Here is a 16,882-nt window from a genome sequence, read left to right as displayed (position 1 = left end):
TCGATTGTGCGCAAAGGAAATATGACCTACCTACATCACATGTGAATAGATCACCTCTGTCACATATTTCGTTGACCCCGTTATTGACACCACGTGACACCACGTGACACTTCATGTCAGCACGCTACCAGACCTGTCAAGGTAATACATATTTCAATATATCCAACATGTATACCAATACATTGCATATATAATAGTATATGTTACATTGTTACACAATAATACATTTTGATAAGGCGTTAGTAATGAGAAAGTACCTCAGTAAAAGCATCAAACACTGCGAGACAACAATGGTGTGTAACCACATATGATTAATATTCAAAACGGTTATCTCTAATATTCATGTGGACCGACAAAATAAACATGAACTTCGGAGGTAACATTGTCACACTTATCCACAGACGCCTTGGGCATTAATAACAAACAAATATCGGTCGATGACTATTTTCTTTAAAATATATAATAATTAAAATTTGTCTCAATTCTTATTGATAATTGCCTGCGAAATACATTTGATTTTCAATTTGTCATCGCTAAAATGTGTTAATGTCTCAATGTGAGAATATGTGGGAAATACCAAACTTAACCCACCTGTTCGTAAAATGGACTTGTCCGACATTTCCGTGGTCGTTTTATTCAGGGAGTCACCACTATTAAAATTTGGGTAAATATTTTAAAAACTTGTACATTTCATCAACATCCTTAAAGAGTCTGTACATAATGTTGATGTCTCAATTAAGAATTAATTAAACGACTCGTGGTCGTTGTGCATCGTGCAGTAAAACACTGCAGAGAGAAGGAACTACTCGGGGCTGCGCACCTCATGGTATATTCTCCCTGCGGTGTTATACTGCACGATATACAACGACCACGAGTCTTTTATTTCTTAAATAAATGACTAGATCCATTTGTGATAGTTTATGTATGTATCGTTCCCGAAGCCAGATGTGTACACAGGTAACAGTCCCATAGGTAACACTGTTTCCACTACGTTTTATCCAACGAAAAGGATGGCGTTGGCATGTAACGCATTTGGACGTGATTATTAATGGAAACAGAATAACAGAATACCAGTAAATCTGGATGATGAAATGTCTATAATTTTGTCAACGCTCTCTTAGAATTTGTTGGTAGACATTTTCTCGCGTTTTTTTTATCGCGTAGTGTGGTATACATAACTTGTGCTGAGTGAGTCTCTTCTCTTTCACTTTATATTTCAGAGGTTTGTTTAGTTCACGTTTGTGTCGATGAGAATTAATAAAATCATTAGGGGTCGTCAATTAAAACATGCAACGGACCTAATGTGAAATCGTTATTTTTGGTATGGCAGGCGGTTTTTACATAAATAATATACCCAGACAACTCACGCCTCAATACATCGCAACTATGTATATCTAATATAGTTCATATGTACCGTATTCACTTCAGAAAAAAAGAAGATCGGGTTTTTTTGACGAAGGAAAATATATAATTATCGTATCAATTAATGGGATTCGAACTATTACGATATACGGTGAAATTTGCATTTGTAAAGTTAGCTAGGTTGAGAACACATTGGAGTTACTTCCCTTGGAATCACATAGGGTGCGTCTTTGTCAGCTGATCAGAGGGCAGAGCGACAACAAAACAATCTTACAGAGGAGTCTTAAAAGGATTTCTAAGCGGATAGTTGTGGTATATATTGTAAGTATACCCGTATTAAGTAATACTATTTTTAGAAGATACAATAGTTTAATCAATTTTCACTCTTTTGAGCTTTGACAGACGTCAACCGACAGCTGCGGACAGTAGAAATCTTGCCTCGGCCTCTGATTTACCTCACAATTTACTCAATCATACTAGCACCTTTCAGTCTCATTTTTTTGTGAGGGTAAGACTTCCGCCCGTAGGCTTGGAAAAATCCAAATTTCCCCGGGACCCGCTTTTACGCATCCCTACACGCGCACCCGCTACCTGTCCCAATTTGGGTACAAACTGTCATATTGGGAATTGTTTTACTGAGCCCTGACCAAAATAAGTATTTAGCTACACAGACACAATGATATGTTCATGCATGCTTCAGTGAATGAAGCTTTATCATTTTCAAACATATAAAAGTATGAAAGAAATGTTTGAACGATAGCGCTTGTAGTGTAACCATGGTGCTTAATGCTATTCTCATTAATTACACAATATATCACATGACTAACCACGGGTCCAGGTAGTTCTGTGGATAAAAAGGGGCCTACTCAGGACCCATCCGACACAAGTAGGCCTACCTGAGTTACCTGTTCTTTTGGAACGGTAGCCTAGTGGTTAATGCATTCGCTCGTTTCACAGAAGACCCGGGTTTGATTCTTTAGAGTACAGTATACATGAAGCCCATTGCTTGTGTCCACTGCCATGATATTCTGGATTGTTGCTAAAATTGGCATAAAGCCATACCCACCCTGTTTTTTTTTTACTGAAACAAGAGACGATGTCACTTGTCCTTGACTTTTTCAATTTGAACTTCTTTTAGCATCCAGACTTCTCTCCTCTGTCTTCGTACATGGGAAAACTATTTCAAATTCTCTTCAGTGTCCACTGAATTCATTCCTCCTCTCCCACAATGGTCAGTCATTATTACTGAAATGAAAATGTTGAAGAACAAGAAATCTGTCTCCAGCTAGGGTTGATGTGTAGCAAAGGGGCACAGGTGGCCCAGTCGTTTAAAGCGCCGCAATTCGCTGTGCAGAGTTGTGTCCCTTGGGCAGGCCAGAAACCTATGATTGTGGGTTCGAATCCTGGTTCGTCCCGATTATGTATCTAGGTTTGTCAGCACCATATCCCTCCTCGTGGGTTTCACCGAAAGTTGTAAACGTCTGAGACTTGCATAACTTCGGGCTTTCCTTCCACATTAAGCTGACACACCGTGATGTAACTGGAATACTGTTAAAAGCGGCGTTAAAACCAACCCACTCACTCACTCAATGATGTGGAGAAAACGGCATGAGTAAGGGTATTACCATTTTGATGATGATGTTCATTTGATGTTTCAGATTTGGTGAAGACATCAGGCAAAGAAGATGCTGAGAAATAGATTGCTGCTATTTGTGAGCTGTCTTGTGATTGTGTAAGTTTGAACCTGCACATGAAAGTGTTGACAAAGGAGGAAAAGAAATCCTGAATATTTAATTGTGAAAATGTGGTTTGACTTCAATTATTATCAGTAATAGTTAATTAATTTAAATTTGGGGTTCTTGTTAACCCTAATCCTCAATATTATCTATTTGGAAAAAAATTATTCTTCATATTTTGTTGTTAACAGAAGTAACAAGTGAGGTCAACTTTATATTTTTTCTCAAATAAAAATATATCTTTGAACTTTGGTGAAGTCATCATGATGTAGTGATCATAAATGAACAACAGAAGCAGTACATATTAATTTAGAAAATGAACTATATTTAAAAAATATAAATTGAAAAAGCAACTTTTTACGTGACACGTGTTTGCCAGAGAAACATTTGATATATTTTAATGTAAGCACCATCCAGTAATTGTATTGATTATAGATATTTTGTTTCTTTGCTAATCATGTTGATACTGTTTGCTAAACTGCATTTTCTGGACTGTTTCAGTGTTGTGAGTGCAGAGAGTGCGTTTGATTTCTTCACATTTTCTCAACAATGGGCTCCATCAGTATGTATCGATGTATCTTCAGAGGTAAGCTGCAATATCTGTCTGGCTGCAGACTTTGGGTCGGTTACATCTGTATTTCACATACATGGCATGGTTGTGTGGATCCAAAAAATATATCTGAAATGGTGTATGGCTGTTGAGGAAAACTTGGATAGTATTGTGAATGGAGTGAGTATGGTTTTTTGCTGCTTTTAGCAATATATTAGCAATCAGAGGGGGAAGATGATGAGAGATTGGGGGGGGGAGACACCAGAATTGGGCTTCACCCATTATACCCTTGTGAATAGAACCTGAGCCTTTGGTGTGACGAAAGAACACTTTCACCACTTGGCTACCCAAAGGCCCTGTATGAGGAGAAAAATAACACCTATGGGTTGTACCATATACTGGAAGGTTTTGTTGGCGTGTTTGTTGTGCTATAGTTTGTAAATTTAAGCATAATAAACATGTCACCTCTTGTGTTGCAGCATCAGTGTGGTATTCCAGAGGCGGTGACTGGATGGACAGTCCATGGCTTATGGTGAGTTACCATGGGAACAAGATTCTCTGTGGGCATCCATTCGGTCAGAAGTACATCAGTTGAAAAAAAGGTCACCTGTAATAACCAATAATAGTAAAATCTTACGAATCAAGTATTAAATGTTGCTAATAAAGGTCATTATTTGCATGTGTATAATGAAACTCAAATACAAAGCAAATACCAGTGAAAATGGTGAACAACCCTAAATATAAGACGCCATATGAAAGAAAGAACAATGTGTACTAATGTGTACAAACGGACATCAAACACTATTGGACAACATTGACAATAAAGAACACCAGATGGTGCTGCAATATGTACATCATTTATTCGGCTGTGTATATGATAAGTGCATGCCGAGGTGCACAGTGTATTACACCATTCCCCGTGCACTCTCTGTGGGATGTCATATACATGTTGCAATTATATGTCGAGCAATGGGTCCTCAGCAACCGATGCTTGTTGTAAAAAGCAACTATGCTTGTCGTAAGAGGCGACTATTGGGATCGGGTGGTCAGACTCGCTGACTTGGTTGATGCATGTCATAGTATCATAAATCTCTGACATCTGCTTGTGTTTGGTAATTAGAGCATGTAACATGACCATGCTCATTATTCAAATGTGTCTCATCTGCAGGCCCAACAGTCGCAGTGGTAAAGAACCCAGTGACTGCAACAGCTCATGGCCATTCGACTTCGATAAAATTAAGGTACGTGGTACAGGGATGTATGTGGTACAGGTATGTACGTGGTACAGGGATGTACGTGGTACATACGTGGTACAGGGTTGTACGTGGTTCAGGGATGTACGTGGTACAGTGATGTACGTGGTACAGGGATGTATGTGGTACAGGTATGTACGTGGTACAGGGATGTACGTGGTACAGGGATGTACGTGGTTCAGGGATGTACGTGGTACAGTGATGTACGTGGTACAGGGATGTATGTGGTACAGGTATGTACGTGGTACAGGGATGTACGTGGTACATACGTGGTTCAGGGATGTACGTGGTACAGGGATGTACGTGGTACAGGGATGTACGTGGTACAGTGATGTACGTGGTACAGGGATGTACGTGGTACAGGGATGTACGTGGTACAGTGATGTACGTGGTACAGGGATGTACGTGGTTCAGGGATGTATGTGGTTCAGGGATGTACCTGGTTCAGGGATGTACGTGGTACAGTGATGTACGTGGTTCAGGGATGTACGTGGTACAGGGATGTACGTGGTTCAGGGATGTACGTGGTACAGTGATGTACGTGGTTCAGGGATGTACGTGGTACAGGGATGTATGTGGTTCAGGGATGTACCTGGTTCAGGGATGTACGTGGAACAGGGATGTACGTGGAACAGGGATGTACGTGGAACAGGGATGTACGTGGAACAGGGATGTAAGTGGTACAGGGATGTAAGTGGTACAGGGATGTAAGTGGTACAGTGATGTACGTGGTACAGGGATGTACGTGGTACAGGGATGTATGTGGTACAGTGATGTACGTGGTACAGTGATGTACGTGGTACAGGGATGTACGTGGTACAGTGATGTACGTGGTACAGGGATGTACGTGGTACAGTGATGTACGTGGTACAGGGATGTACGTGGTACAGTGATGTACGTGGAACAGGGATGTACGTGGAACAGGGATGTACGTGGTACAGTGATGTACGTGGTACAGGGATGTACGTGGTACAGTGATGTACGTGGTACAGGGATGTACGTGGTACAGGGATGTACGTGGAACAGGGATGTACGTGGAACAGGGATGTACGTGGTACAGGGATGTATGTGGTACAGTGATGTACGTGGTACAGGGATGTACGTGGTACAGTGATGTACGTTGTCCAGGGATGAACGCGGTACAGGGATGTACGCGGTACAGGGATGTACCTGGTTCAGGGATGTACGTGGAACAGGGATGTACGTGGAACAGGGATGTACGTGGAACAGGGATGTACGTGGTACAGGGATGTACGCGGTACAGGGATGTACGCGGTACAGGGATGTACCTGGAACAGGGATGTACGTGGAACAGGGATGTAAGTGGTACAGGGATGTACGTGGTACATACGTGGTACAGGGTTGTACGTGGTTCAGGGATGTACGTGGTACAGTGATGTACGTGGTACAGGGATGTATGTGGTACAGTGATGTACGTGGTACAGTGATGTACGTTGTACAGGGATGAACGCGGTACAGGGATGTACGCGGTACAGGGATGTACCTGGTTCAGGGATGTACCTGGTTCAGGGATGTACGTGGAACAGGGATGTACGTGGAACAGGGATGTACGTGGTACAGGGATGTACGCGGTACAGGGATGTACGCGGTACAGGGATGTACCTGGTTCGGGGATGTTCGTGGTACAGTGATGTACGTGGTACAGGGATGTACGCGGTAGAGGGATGTACGCGGTACAGGGATGTACCTGGTTCAGGGATGTACGTGGTACAGTGATGTACGCGGTACAGGGATGTACCTGGTTCAGGGATGTACGCGGTACAGGGATGTACGCGGTACAGGGATGTACCTGGTTCAGGGATGTACGCGGTACAGGGATGTACGTGGTACAGGGATGTACCTGGTACAGGGATGTACGTGGAACAGGGATGTACGTGGTTCAGCGATGTACCTGGGTCTAATCATTTTGAGACCCCTGTGGAGGTCAGTTTGTGTCCCATGGAATTCTCGGTATTCATTAATTGAGGTCCATTCTGAATTTCTAGGTATAGACAGTAACATTTTGTGTTCAGTGTAAATCCCTGATGGTATGAGGTACTGAAGCAAGTGAGGGGTGAGACAACAGCCTTTTGTCGTTGCTATGATGTGATTGGGGAAAATAAATCTCAAAATGACACCTTTGTGTCCATATGTCGTTCTGCAACTTTAAGTAATTGTTTCTGTCCAGTAAGCTCAGCTAAAAATGGCACATGTATTTACATTAAAATATACTGAAATATGCCACATTCAAGTTTTGGCTGGAACACTCACCAATGTTTGGAACAGACTGATGAGTATTATTGCATCAAGGAAACCTGCCTCTCATTTAATTTAATATCGTTGTAAAAGATTTGCAAAAATCTTATGACATGATAAGTAATCTGAGGGTGTTTCATGACTTCTGTCTTCAGCATCATTTTATTATTTTTGTCAGCCATTTTGTTATGTCATCTTTTCTTTCATCCATTGTTTTAGTCGTTGGAGACCAACCTGACTGCACAATGGCCTAACCTGTTTACTGATACAGCCAAAAACGACTTTTGGTATGTATATTAATGTCGACGATAGTAACATGCTGAAGCATTGAAAGTGTTTGGTTACACCCAATGGTCAACATGATCAGGGGCATTTTGTTATGTTAATTAGTCTAGTTTTATGTGAACTTTTTATACAAATTTAACAAGATTGGAAATTAATTTTGTTGGATTATGGTAGGTTCTGGCAGCACCTTTAGTTTCTACACATATTAAGTTGACATTCTGTAATATATCTGACATAGTGGTCAAAGTGGTGTTGAACACACTCACCTGTGCAAGCTATTGAAGGGAGCTAACTCCCAATACATTGTTTCTTGGTAAGATAATTTCCAGAATTCACGATTGACTGAAGTGAAGTATAATTCTTGACAATGCCTGTGTGTGTGTGTTGCAGGTCACATGAATGGGACAAGCACGGCACCTGCGCCACCAGTCTGCCGGCCACAGACAATGAGTTTAAATACTTTAGTGCAGCCCTCCAACTCAATAAGAAGCTTGATTTACAACAGTAAGTATGGTAGCAGATTTAATAGAGGACCACCTTCCTTGGATGCTGTGGTGAATTATTTCAAAATGTACATCAAGGTCATATTTGTATAAAAATGTTTCATTTTACCTCAAAATTCTTGCAGCAATCATTATTTTATCATGTCTATAGTTGCTCACCACAGCAATTTAGAAAAGAGGAATAGTGGAATATAAATCAAACAATTTTTCCAACCATGCCACACTTTTAGGTAAGTGCATAATATGACAGTCGTTTGTGAAAAACAATATGGTAACATGGTAACCATGTAGTGTTTGTTTCAACAAAGCAGTAATAGATGTGGAGGCATTGATATTGATGAATGGAAAAGGGCATGTGCACACACGTTTTCCTGTTTAGATTATATTTTCTTGGATGGACATACATTATACTGTAGTGGGAACAAGGAACATGACACTATCTTTTTACAATTTCTTTAGGTTGTTTAGGTATTTTCTGGTGAACCTTACTTTCTGTTTCCCTGCGCTGTGTATATGTGATGGCATAGATCCATGACTTGAGATGCACCATTAGTGCAGGATTAGTGTGTAAAGTTTGGAAATCTTTTAATCATGTGCAGCATATCGTGACAAGACTAAAGAAACTCTGTGTTAAACTTGACTGACTGTTAGTTTTGTCATTAATTGGTACACATTGGAAAAATCTCTTCTTAACAATGTTAACATTCATACTTCTCTATATGTTTCTATGGTTTGTGTTTCTTGTGGCAGTGAGTATTTAATGGCTTAATATCTCTTAAATATGCATGTACACATGCTGCAGTATATCGCCATAATTGAGCACTCTCTTATTGTTTGTAGGGGGGGGGGGCACAGGTGGCCCAGTCATCTAAGGTGCTGAGAGTTGTGTCCCTTGAAGTTTATGATTGTGGGTTTGAATCCTAGTTCACCCCGATTATGTTTTCTAGGTTTGTCAGCACCATACCCATGCTCACAGGTTTCACAGAAGTGGTAAACGTCGGAGACTTGTATCACTTCGGACTTTCCTCCCACAATAAGCTGACACGCTGTGATATAACTGGAATAATGTTTAAAGCGGTGTTAAAAGCATCTCACTCACTATTGTTTGTAGAATGTATTAAGTGTGATTCTTGTATGTTTTTATTTTTTTATGGAATGTGTGTTTAAAGCTGCTATAATTATGTTACTATCAGTGCCTCCAGTGTTGAATAGTGTAGTCATCAGAGCTAACAAGAACTTCTACATGTTTCAGGGTGCTGAAGACATTTGATGTCATCCCATCTAAAAGCACTGGCTACAAGGTCAGTCTCTCATCACCTGAATGATCACTGGCAGATCTAGGGGTGGGATGTGGGGAAGGGTGGGATGTGGGGAAGGGTGTGGTGTGGGTTTGCAAGGGTGTGCAACCCCCACTTTTTTCAGACACCTTACATGTTAGCTGTGCACTCGGCCAAGTGAATTCATGACATGGATATTCTGTGCACCCCTTTTTTCAAAATCCTTCATCCATCCCTGATGATTGCTGTTGATCAGCATCTGTGTGCGTAATATGTTCTATATTACATCAGTCTGTTTCAAATATTTTGGTCCACTAGCCTGAACAGCGCTATAAGTATCAGTTTCAGTAGAGTGTTGTGTTATACCTCTATTAAGAATCTTGCAATTCAATCCATATCATGTGGAGAAACAAAACATTTCAGTGTAGACCCATAAATCATGTATCTGACACTGACCTCGAATAATGACTTATCACATGATTAGTATTCATCTGTCATGTGATGAATATTGACTCGTCTGCTAGAAAACAAGATGGCGTCTGGAACGAACAGTTCACGGTTCACAGAAAAGTTACTGTAATGTAACAGGACAGTTTAAAGACTTCATAAACTTTCAAGTGAATTTTGGTATAACAAGACAAATGATCACTATTAAGGAGGTAAATATGTGAAAACAAGGACGTATGACCACCTCAGGGGTTGGGTCCTTGGGTCCTTGTCGTATATTGATCTCATCAAGAGTAATTATAAGTATAGTGCTATTTGGACTATTATTCGCAGACTTTACTTGACTGAACATAATTTTACCAGACTCGAGATTCCGACATGTTTACATCTTTGGTAATTGGTAAATGTAGTTTTACTGATAGAATGATGGGTTGGACTATTGTATTGAATGTGGTACATACATTCATTTACTGAAAAGTTAAATCTACACTTTACTCAACACTTGCTATATAGAAATCACTCACTGTCAGGAATGTTTACAAACTTGTGACATTATTTATAGTGGTGTGATATATAGTGTGTTTGGAAAAGTTTTCCTACTAATTTGTAATAATCACATCAAGCTTGTAGGTATGCTGATATTTCCATGTTTAGTGACATAGCTTTCAACACCTGAAGAAAACCTCAGCTGTGTCTTGAGTTCATTGTCTCTTATTCTCCACTACCTTTCAGGTAACGGAAGTCAGTGATCTCTTGAAGAAATATTTTGGATCAACTCCTGTGATGCGCTGCTCATACCAAAAGGTACTTTTTGTTAGTGAGTGAGTGAGTATGGTATTACTCGCTTTTAACAATATTCCAGCAATATTATGGCAGGAAACACCAGAAAAGGGCTTCACACATTGCACCCATGTGAGGAGCTGACACAGGTCTTCAGCGTGACACTAGGCTACCTCACTCTCACTTGTTAAGGGGAACTCATGTTACAACACGTGAGCTTGCCTTCAAAACTATGCAATCTTGTTCATTAAAAATTCTTATTTGTCTATCCCATATATGGCACTCATGTGACCTTTTAGATGTGTCCTATTCATAGTCCCCTGAAGCTAGTATTACTGAAGTTTCAACATCTCCCCCAAAACCCTGGATTTATAAAGATGAAATAATATTGAATGTTTTGAGAACACGGTCTTGATCCAATTTCACTTTACTTCTTCAGGCGACAAAGAGGCAGTTTTTCATGGAGATTGAGATATGTGTTGACAAATCCTTCAAGCTGATGGATTGTGACTCCAAACTCCTATCTGCCCAGGCCAACCTGACCCAGGCTGAAGAATGCCAATCTTCTGAAATAACCTACCTCTACCCGCTTCCTACAGCAAATTCCAATAAAAAACATTAAGTCTACATTTCCCAGAAATAGTTTATTTTTATAAGTTTCAGCGTAAAATACTTCACATGAAAAAAAACCCATTTGACACATATTTGTTCCGGTGCTAGCTACGTAAAGTTCAGTAATACATATATACTACTCAAAACAATTCTTTCATATTACATTAGTTAACCTCATATAGTTAATTATAGCATTACAGATTAACTGTGGTAAGATGAAAGACTTGGGTGCTCTTTGAGTAGCCTTATCGATGAACTACATTAAACTGTTGGATTCTTAAAAGTTAGAGGTGGCCACATGTGCCTAAGTCTAGTGTTTGTTGTCTTTTGGATGCATTTTGGACCCTACTCATTCTGATGTGCAGGCCTGTTCATGGTTGTCTTTTACAGCCACAATGTTGATATAATGAGACAATGAAAGAAACTTTTCATTATTTTTTAGAGGTCAAAGTTACAAGATGTTTTGCATTGACCATGACAAAGTACAGGACACACAAAAATGATATTTTGTTCAAATTTCATTTTAAGGTTTCAAACCCAGGTATACATTCCTCCTGTTGTCTGTATTTAGGCCACAGTGAATTAATCATATAGTTTCCATCCTGGCTGTTTGGTAAAATTGAGGTGTGTAAAAAATTAATTTTCTTTCTTAAATGGACAAGGTCAATTTAGGACATATGAGAGAAATGTGCATTAAGAAGGTCCGCTGTTCAGAAATGTATTATGGTTTTATTACGGTCTAATTCATTGTCAGTAATCTCGGGTCTAGGCAAAACCTTCATTTTGTCAGCTGAAGTAAAACTGTACACAATGTCCTAAAAACCTGGATTTAATGATTGATTCTTTCTATATCTGTTCTGTATTATATACTAGTATATTGGACATTATAGTTGCCCATTACAGGCTCTGTGAGGAGATTACTTCAACAATACTTACAGAGGGCCAGGGATCAGTGCTGTTATGTTGAACCCAACTCTCTCTCTCTGTCACTAGAGCCCTGGGTGGATCTCCTTGGGTTCCACTTCTGTGAAGAAGCACTGACCTTATAAGCCTTTGTTAGCATCAAAATAGAATTTATTTTGTTCCATGAACAATATCCTGTGCATAGCATTGTTGATGGGGGAGGAGAAATCAGTGTATGGATTCATTTTAGACTGTAACTGATGTTTATGTATTATGGTGTATTATGTGATGACTAATGCTCAATGTGGTGCACTCAGTGACTTGGCTGATGCATGTCATCATATCCCAGTTGCATGCTCCTGATGTCAATCACTGGATTGTCTGGTCCAGATTCAATTATTTACAGATAGCCATTATTTAGCTGGAATATGCTGAGTGTGGCTTAAAGAACAAACAAACAAACAAACAAAATGATACAGTGTGACACTCATACATATGCATCCTTGTATGGCAGCATAGCTTGTATGGCAGCATATAGCTCCAGTGCATCAATACAATATGGCATAGTTTCACACCAGTCATCACAATATGGTCAATGTAAAAGTGTTGTGAATGGAATATTTCCTTTACTGATAGATTGATTTTATTATAGTGTTAGCTCAGGTATGGCATTATTGTATCTAGAAATAAACTGTCTGATAAACTTGCGACAAATATTGTAAAAAAACGAGTAAAGTTCAAAACTGGATACATTCTGAAATTAAGAAGAAAATACAGTTGACTTGCACATGAACATTATTTTACAATACCAGAATGAATGGAACATTATTAGCAGGTGGATAGTAGATTTAGTTGTGAAAAGAATAGGAGCTACATCCTCGATTATCAAGTGTGTCATATCTCCATTCTAGTAGGGGGCACAGGTGGCTCAGTCATCTGAGGTGCCGTGATTCGCTGTGCAGAGTTGCGTCCCTTGGGCATGCCAGAAACCTATGATTGTGGGTTCGAATTCCGGTTCTCCCCAATGATGTTTCTAGGTTTGTCAGCACCATACCCGTGCTCGTGGGTTTTACTGAAGTGGTAACCGTCTGAGACCTGCATCACTTCAGGCTTTCCTCCCACATTAAGCTGACACGCCGTGATATAACTGGAATACTGTTAAAGGCGGCGTTAAACCCAACTCACTCACTCACTCACTCACTCCATTCTAGTATATATATACTCTGGACACAGTGATGTGATCTTTCTTATCAGCAACATATCAATGATTTTCTCTTGCCCTTGAAATCAATAGCCAATCAAAATGGCTCCTCTGAACGTTAGTTTGGCATCGATATACATTAAAGATCACGGCATTATACCAGCATGCCCCTGATACATTTAATCCAATCAGAAGTCTGTTACGATGACCGTAAAGTTAGAAAGTGTTTTCTTGAGTATTAAGATAGGGAGAGGGAAGTCTTTTTGCTACTTGTAATTTCCCAGTTGTATTTGAGACAGCACCCAACTTGGTGAGTCAAGTACTGATGATATGGTTGCTTGTCAATTCTAAAAGAACAGGATAGTTTGGTCTTTGGATGGCTATTTTTAGTGTCGATCATTCAAACAAGATTCAAAATGTAAATATTGCGTTGAATGGTTCGATGTATTTATCATGATAGAATGACGATGTCATACAGTCTTCAATGGATAAGGTCAGAAAAGGCTCTGCATGTAATCTGCTTTCTAATTTAATCTTTTTCATTCTCTTATTTCTTTTGTTTGAGTCTCTGTGATTCTCAAACTGTGGATAAGTTCCACTAAAATGCCTATTGTTGAGGCTGTATGTTATTTGTCATATCAAAACTTTCTCAGGAATATGCATACCGTATTCGACGTAATAAGCGCCCCGCTCTAATAAGCGCCCACGGCGATATTTGCTAATATATTGGCTAGTGAACAAACCCAATTAGCACCCCTTCCGATTGATCAATGTACACAAGACTTATTTATTCGCGTATAATACTCACTCATGTTTTATATGCACCCTTAATTATGGGCAAATAAATTCTGGAAAAATATATCTGTCGTATATAAACATATAAGGCTGTCAGCATAAACCACAAAATTTATCTTTTAACTCTGCCCCCTATTTCTAATTTTGAGAGCGCCCTGGGCGCTTTGTACGTCGAATACGGTAAATAACACTTATTTACAATGCAGACTGAAGCAGAAGGGTTTTCACTTTATCATTATGATTTCTATTGAAATTACCTGCTGTATACACTTTTGAATACTGTTTTCTGTGTGTCTGCTTGATGCATGTGGAATATTTAGCAATGTGGGTCCTGGTGGCTGGTGATCTGCTTGTAATAGTAGGTATAAGTTGTGATGAAGCTTAGTTATGTGTTGTAATATCTCCTGTTACCTCATTTATGAATCGTATATTGGTTTGTTACACATATTTTTGTTACAGGTGTGTGTGGGACATCTTTATGTTTAGTAAATACGGGACAAGGATTAGACATGAGGCAAACCAGTGCTAAGGTCAAATTCAAGACTGGTACAAGTAGATTTTGCAGTAGTGATGTTGGCAGCCAGGTTTGTTCCAATTTCAGCTGTGAGGTGATTGGTTAATGAAGTAATACTGGTTGGGTGTATCTCGGCTATGGTGCCATGTAAAGTTCATTCACATTGATTGATGGGTGACTTGGTTAAAACTTGACACTTTGAGAGTTTATGGTGATTTGGTCTTGCCCCACGTCTGTTTGGGCATGTGGCATTGTTTGAAATATGCCTCTGTTCACCCAGCAGTAAATGGGTACCTGGTAGGATGAGATTGTCATGTAAGTGTTAACCTTCTCGCACCTCAGACAGCATGGGTTGTATACACATTTGAGAACTGAGAATGACATGAGAGCATACTGAGTAATTCATGGGGGTGATAATGACGTAGTACTTTGAGTGTGCACTAGTGTATAGAATCTAGTGCATATTATTATTATTATTATTATTATTATTATTATTATTATTATTATTTCCATATATCTAAATGTATCCTGGGATGTATGTTTACATCATTAGATACCGTTGCTTTATACACAAGTTTCTATAGGGATAGTTTCACAGTTTTACCACAGTCACCACTTGACTCTGACTAATGAATCTCTAGGTACAAAGATAGTGTCACTTCACCCTGTAAAAGTACTGCCCTGGGACCCATCTCACAAAGCCATATAAAGCTATGACTACTGTAAGTCTATTTACCCTATGGCATTTGCGGCAGTTGCAGAACTACAATGTCCTTGTGAAACTGAACCCTTGTCAGTGAGTATGGCCAAATGAACCAAGGGTACATTTTGATGTTAACACAGTCGTGACAGACTCCATCAACAGAGATGTTCTTTTATTACCCAATGTATGGTATTATATGTCCAGATTGTTTAAATTCTTCTGTGAAATGCTGCTATATGTACATCTCCATTTACAGTGCTACTGTAACGGAATTGGTTGCTTCTAAACATCATCATGCATTCCATGCTCCTATATGAAAAACCACTTGTCCTCACAACTGATGCTGCTATTCAGGGTTTGTAAAGTTATTTAGAATTATTTCATATTATATTTTGAGAATAAATATTTTTGCCTCTGTTGTTTTTATGTTTTGTATATGAATGTTTAAAGTGTTCCAGTCTTGCAATGATGATTCTGTATCTACAAATAATGCTATCTAATATATGATTTCATTTACTGACACTGAAGATGCTAATTAAACTTGTTAAATAGGGAGTGAGATTGTCTGACTTTTACTGTTTTAGTGATATTCTAGCAATATGACGCCAGGTAAGAAAGCATTTTACCAGGAATGCTGCCATTTATTGAGTGCATTGTATAAACTTCTTCCCTTGTGTCAGTTTCTGAGTTTTCCAGCTGCCTCTAAAATGTTGGGGCGTTCATTTTAGTGTTAGTGTGTGAGGGTTAGTGTTAGTGTTAGTGTGTGGGTTAGTGTGTGCGTGTGAGTGTGTTTGTGTTAGTGTGTGTTAGTGTGTGTGTGTGTGAATGATTGCAGATGAGCTATTAGTAGACAGTAAAGGACCCATAACATGAAACAACCTTAGCTAAGCTTAACCCTAACCACTAAAATTTGAATCAAGGTTAACTTAGTATGAAGTTACGCCTATTTTACAAAGCAACTGTAGGTCAATGTCAATCTGAACGCTTGGGTTGCGATCGCCTGTTGCGATCTATGACATCACCTGTTGAAACCATTGGTCGATATGCTGTTAACATAACAGTTCAGGGTTTTTTGCCTGTTTCTAACACAAATTTTAAATGCAATGATTTAGACCGCTTCTAATAATCGTCCAATGTAATATCTAAACATGAACGGTTACACAACTATCCCTAACTTTCACCATGTTGGTAACCTACTTTTCTTCTAAGCATACATACGTACTGTTTGAATTCCATGGGTAAGAGCTGTATTTAATTAATCTTAAGTAACATCGTATGGCACAGCAAATTCTAGATAAACAAGTTACATCAGTTGCCCCTCAACTACCAAAAATGAATCCAATCGCGGAAATAGTTTCGAGCTTCACAGGAAGATTAATATGTTTTTATTCTAAGTTGTCACTCAAAGAATTGTTTTCCATTCAACCTTTCATTAATTGGCAAGTTTTGTCAAGACTAAACAACTCACATACTCATGTGTTAGAAGGTACACAATTCCTGATATAATGTGAATTAACTAAGTGCAATAAACGAAATGAAATTACAGAATATTATTTTCTATTTAACTATTTTTCTTCACATATAAAACCTGTTATCACGGAAGTCAAAGAAAATATCAACTTTAAATTTGACCCCCATCCCCCCATTGATAATACGGGCTCAGGTAGGTTTAGCACACCCAATAACCCCCCTCTCCTCGCATGAC

The 16,882-nt window shown here is 39.2% G+C and overlaps 1 protein-coding gene across 2 annotated transcripts; it reads left to right on the top strand.

The window, feature by feature from the left end:
- Nucleotides 1-2: 2 nt before the first annotated feature.
- Nucleotides 3-11,348, top strand: LOC124137053 (ribonuclease Oy-like). 2 transcript variants are annotated; one of them, XM_046503170.2, is made up of 10 exons: nt 3-141; nt 3,021-3,094; nt 3,600-3,684; nt 4,128-4,180; nt 4,817-4,889; nt 7,377-7,444; nt 7,833-7,946; nt 9,198-9,246; nt 10,402-10,473; nt 10,889-11,348. In XM_046503170.2, exons 2-10 carry the CDS (start codon nt 3,048-3,050, stop codon nt 11,069-11,071), a joined length of 744 nt encoding a protein of 247 aa, XP_046359126.2. In that variant the 5' UTR covers nt 3-141; nt 3,021-3,047; the 3' UTR covers nt 11,072-11,348. The 2 variants fall into 2 exon arrangements, with proteins under 2 accessions (XP_046359126.2, XP_046359124.2); XM_046503168.2 differs by lacking the exon at nt 3-141 and adding an exon at nt 1,572-1,683.
- Nucleotides 11,349-16,882: the final 5,534 nt, after the last annotated feature.

The sequence above is a fragment of the Haliotis rufescens genome, unplaced genomic scaffold (assembly GCF_023055435.1).
Source record: "Haliotis rufescens isolate VD_foot unplaced genomic scaffold, xgHalRufe1.0.p SCAF_3, whole genome shotgun sequence".
Classification (NCBI taxonomy): Eukaryota; Metazoa; Mollusca; class Gastropoda; order Lepetellida; family Haliotidae; genus Haliotis; species Haliotis rufescens.
The sequence above is the reverse complement of the archived record's forward strand: the minus strand, read 5'-3'. Positions and strand labels throughout refer to the sequence as shown.

Bases quoted from the DNA above. Each gene is read 5' to 3' on its own strand.
- LOC124137053 (XM_046503170.2), top strand. From the start codon at position 3,048: ATGCTGAGAAATAGATTGCTGCTATTTGTGAGCTGTCTTGTGATTGT. The intron at 4,890-7,376 runs GTACGTGGTACA...CCATTGTTTTAG, and splicing joins TCGACTTCGATAAAATTAAG to TCGTTGGAGACCAACCTGAC. The intron at 7,445-7,832 runs GTATGTATATTA...TGTGTGTTGCAG, and splicing joins ACAGCCAAAAACGACTTTTG to GTCACATGAATGGGACAAGC.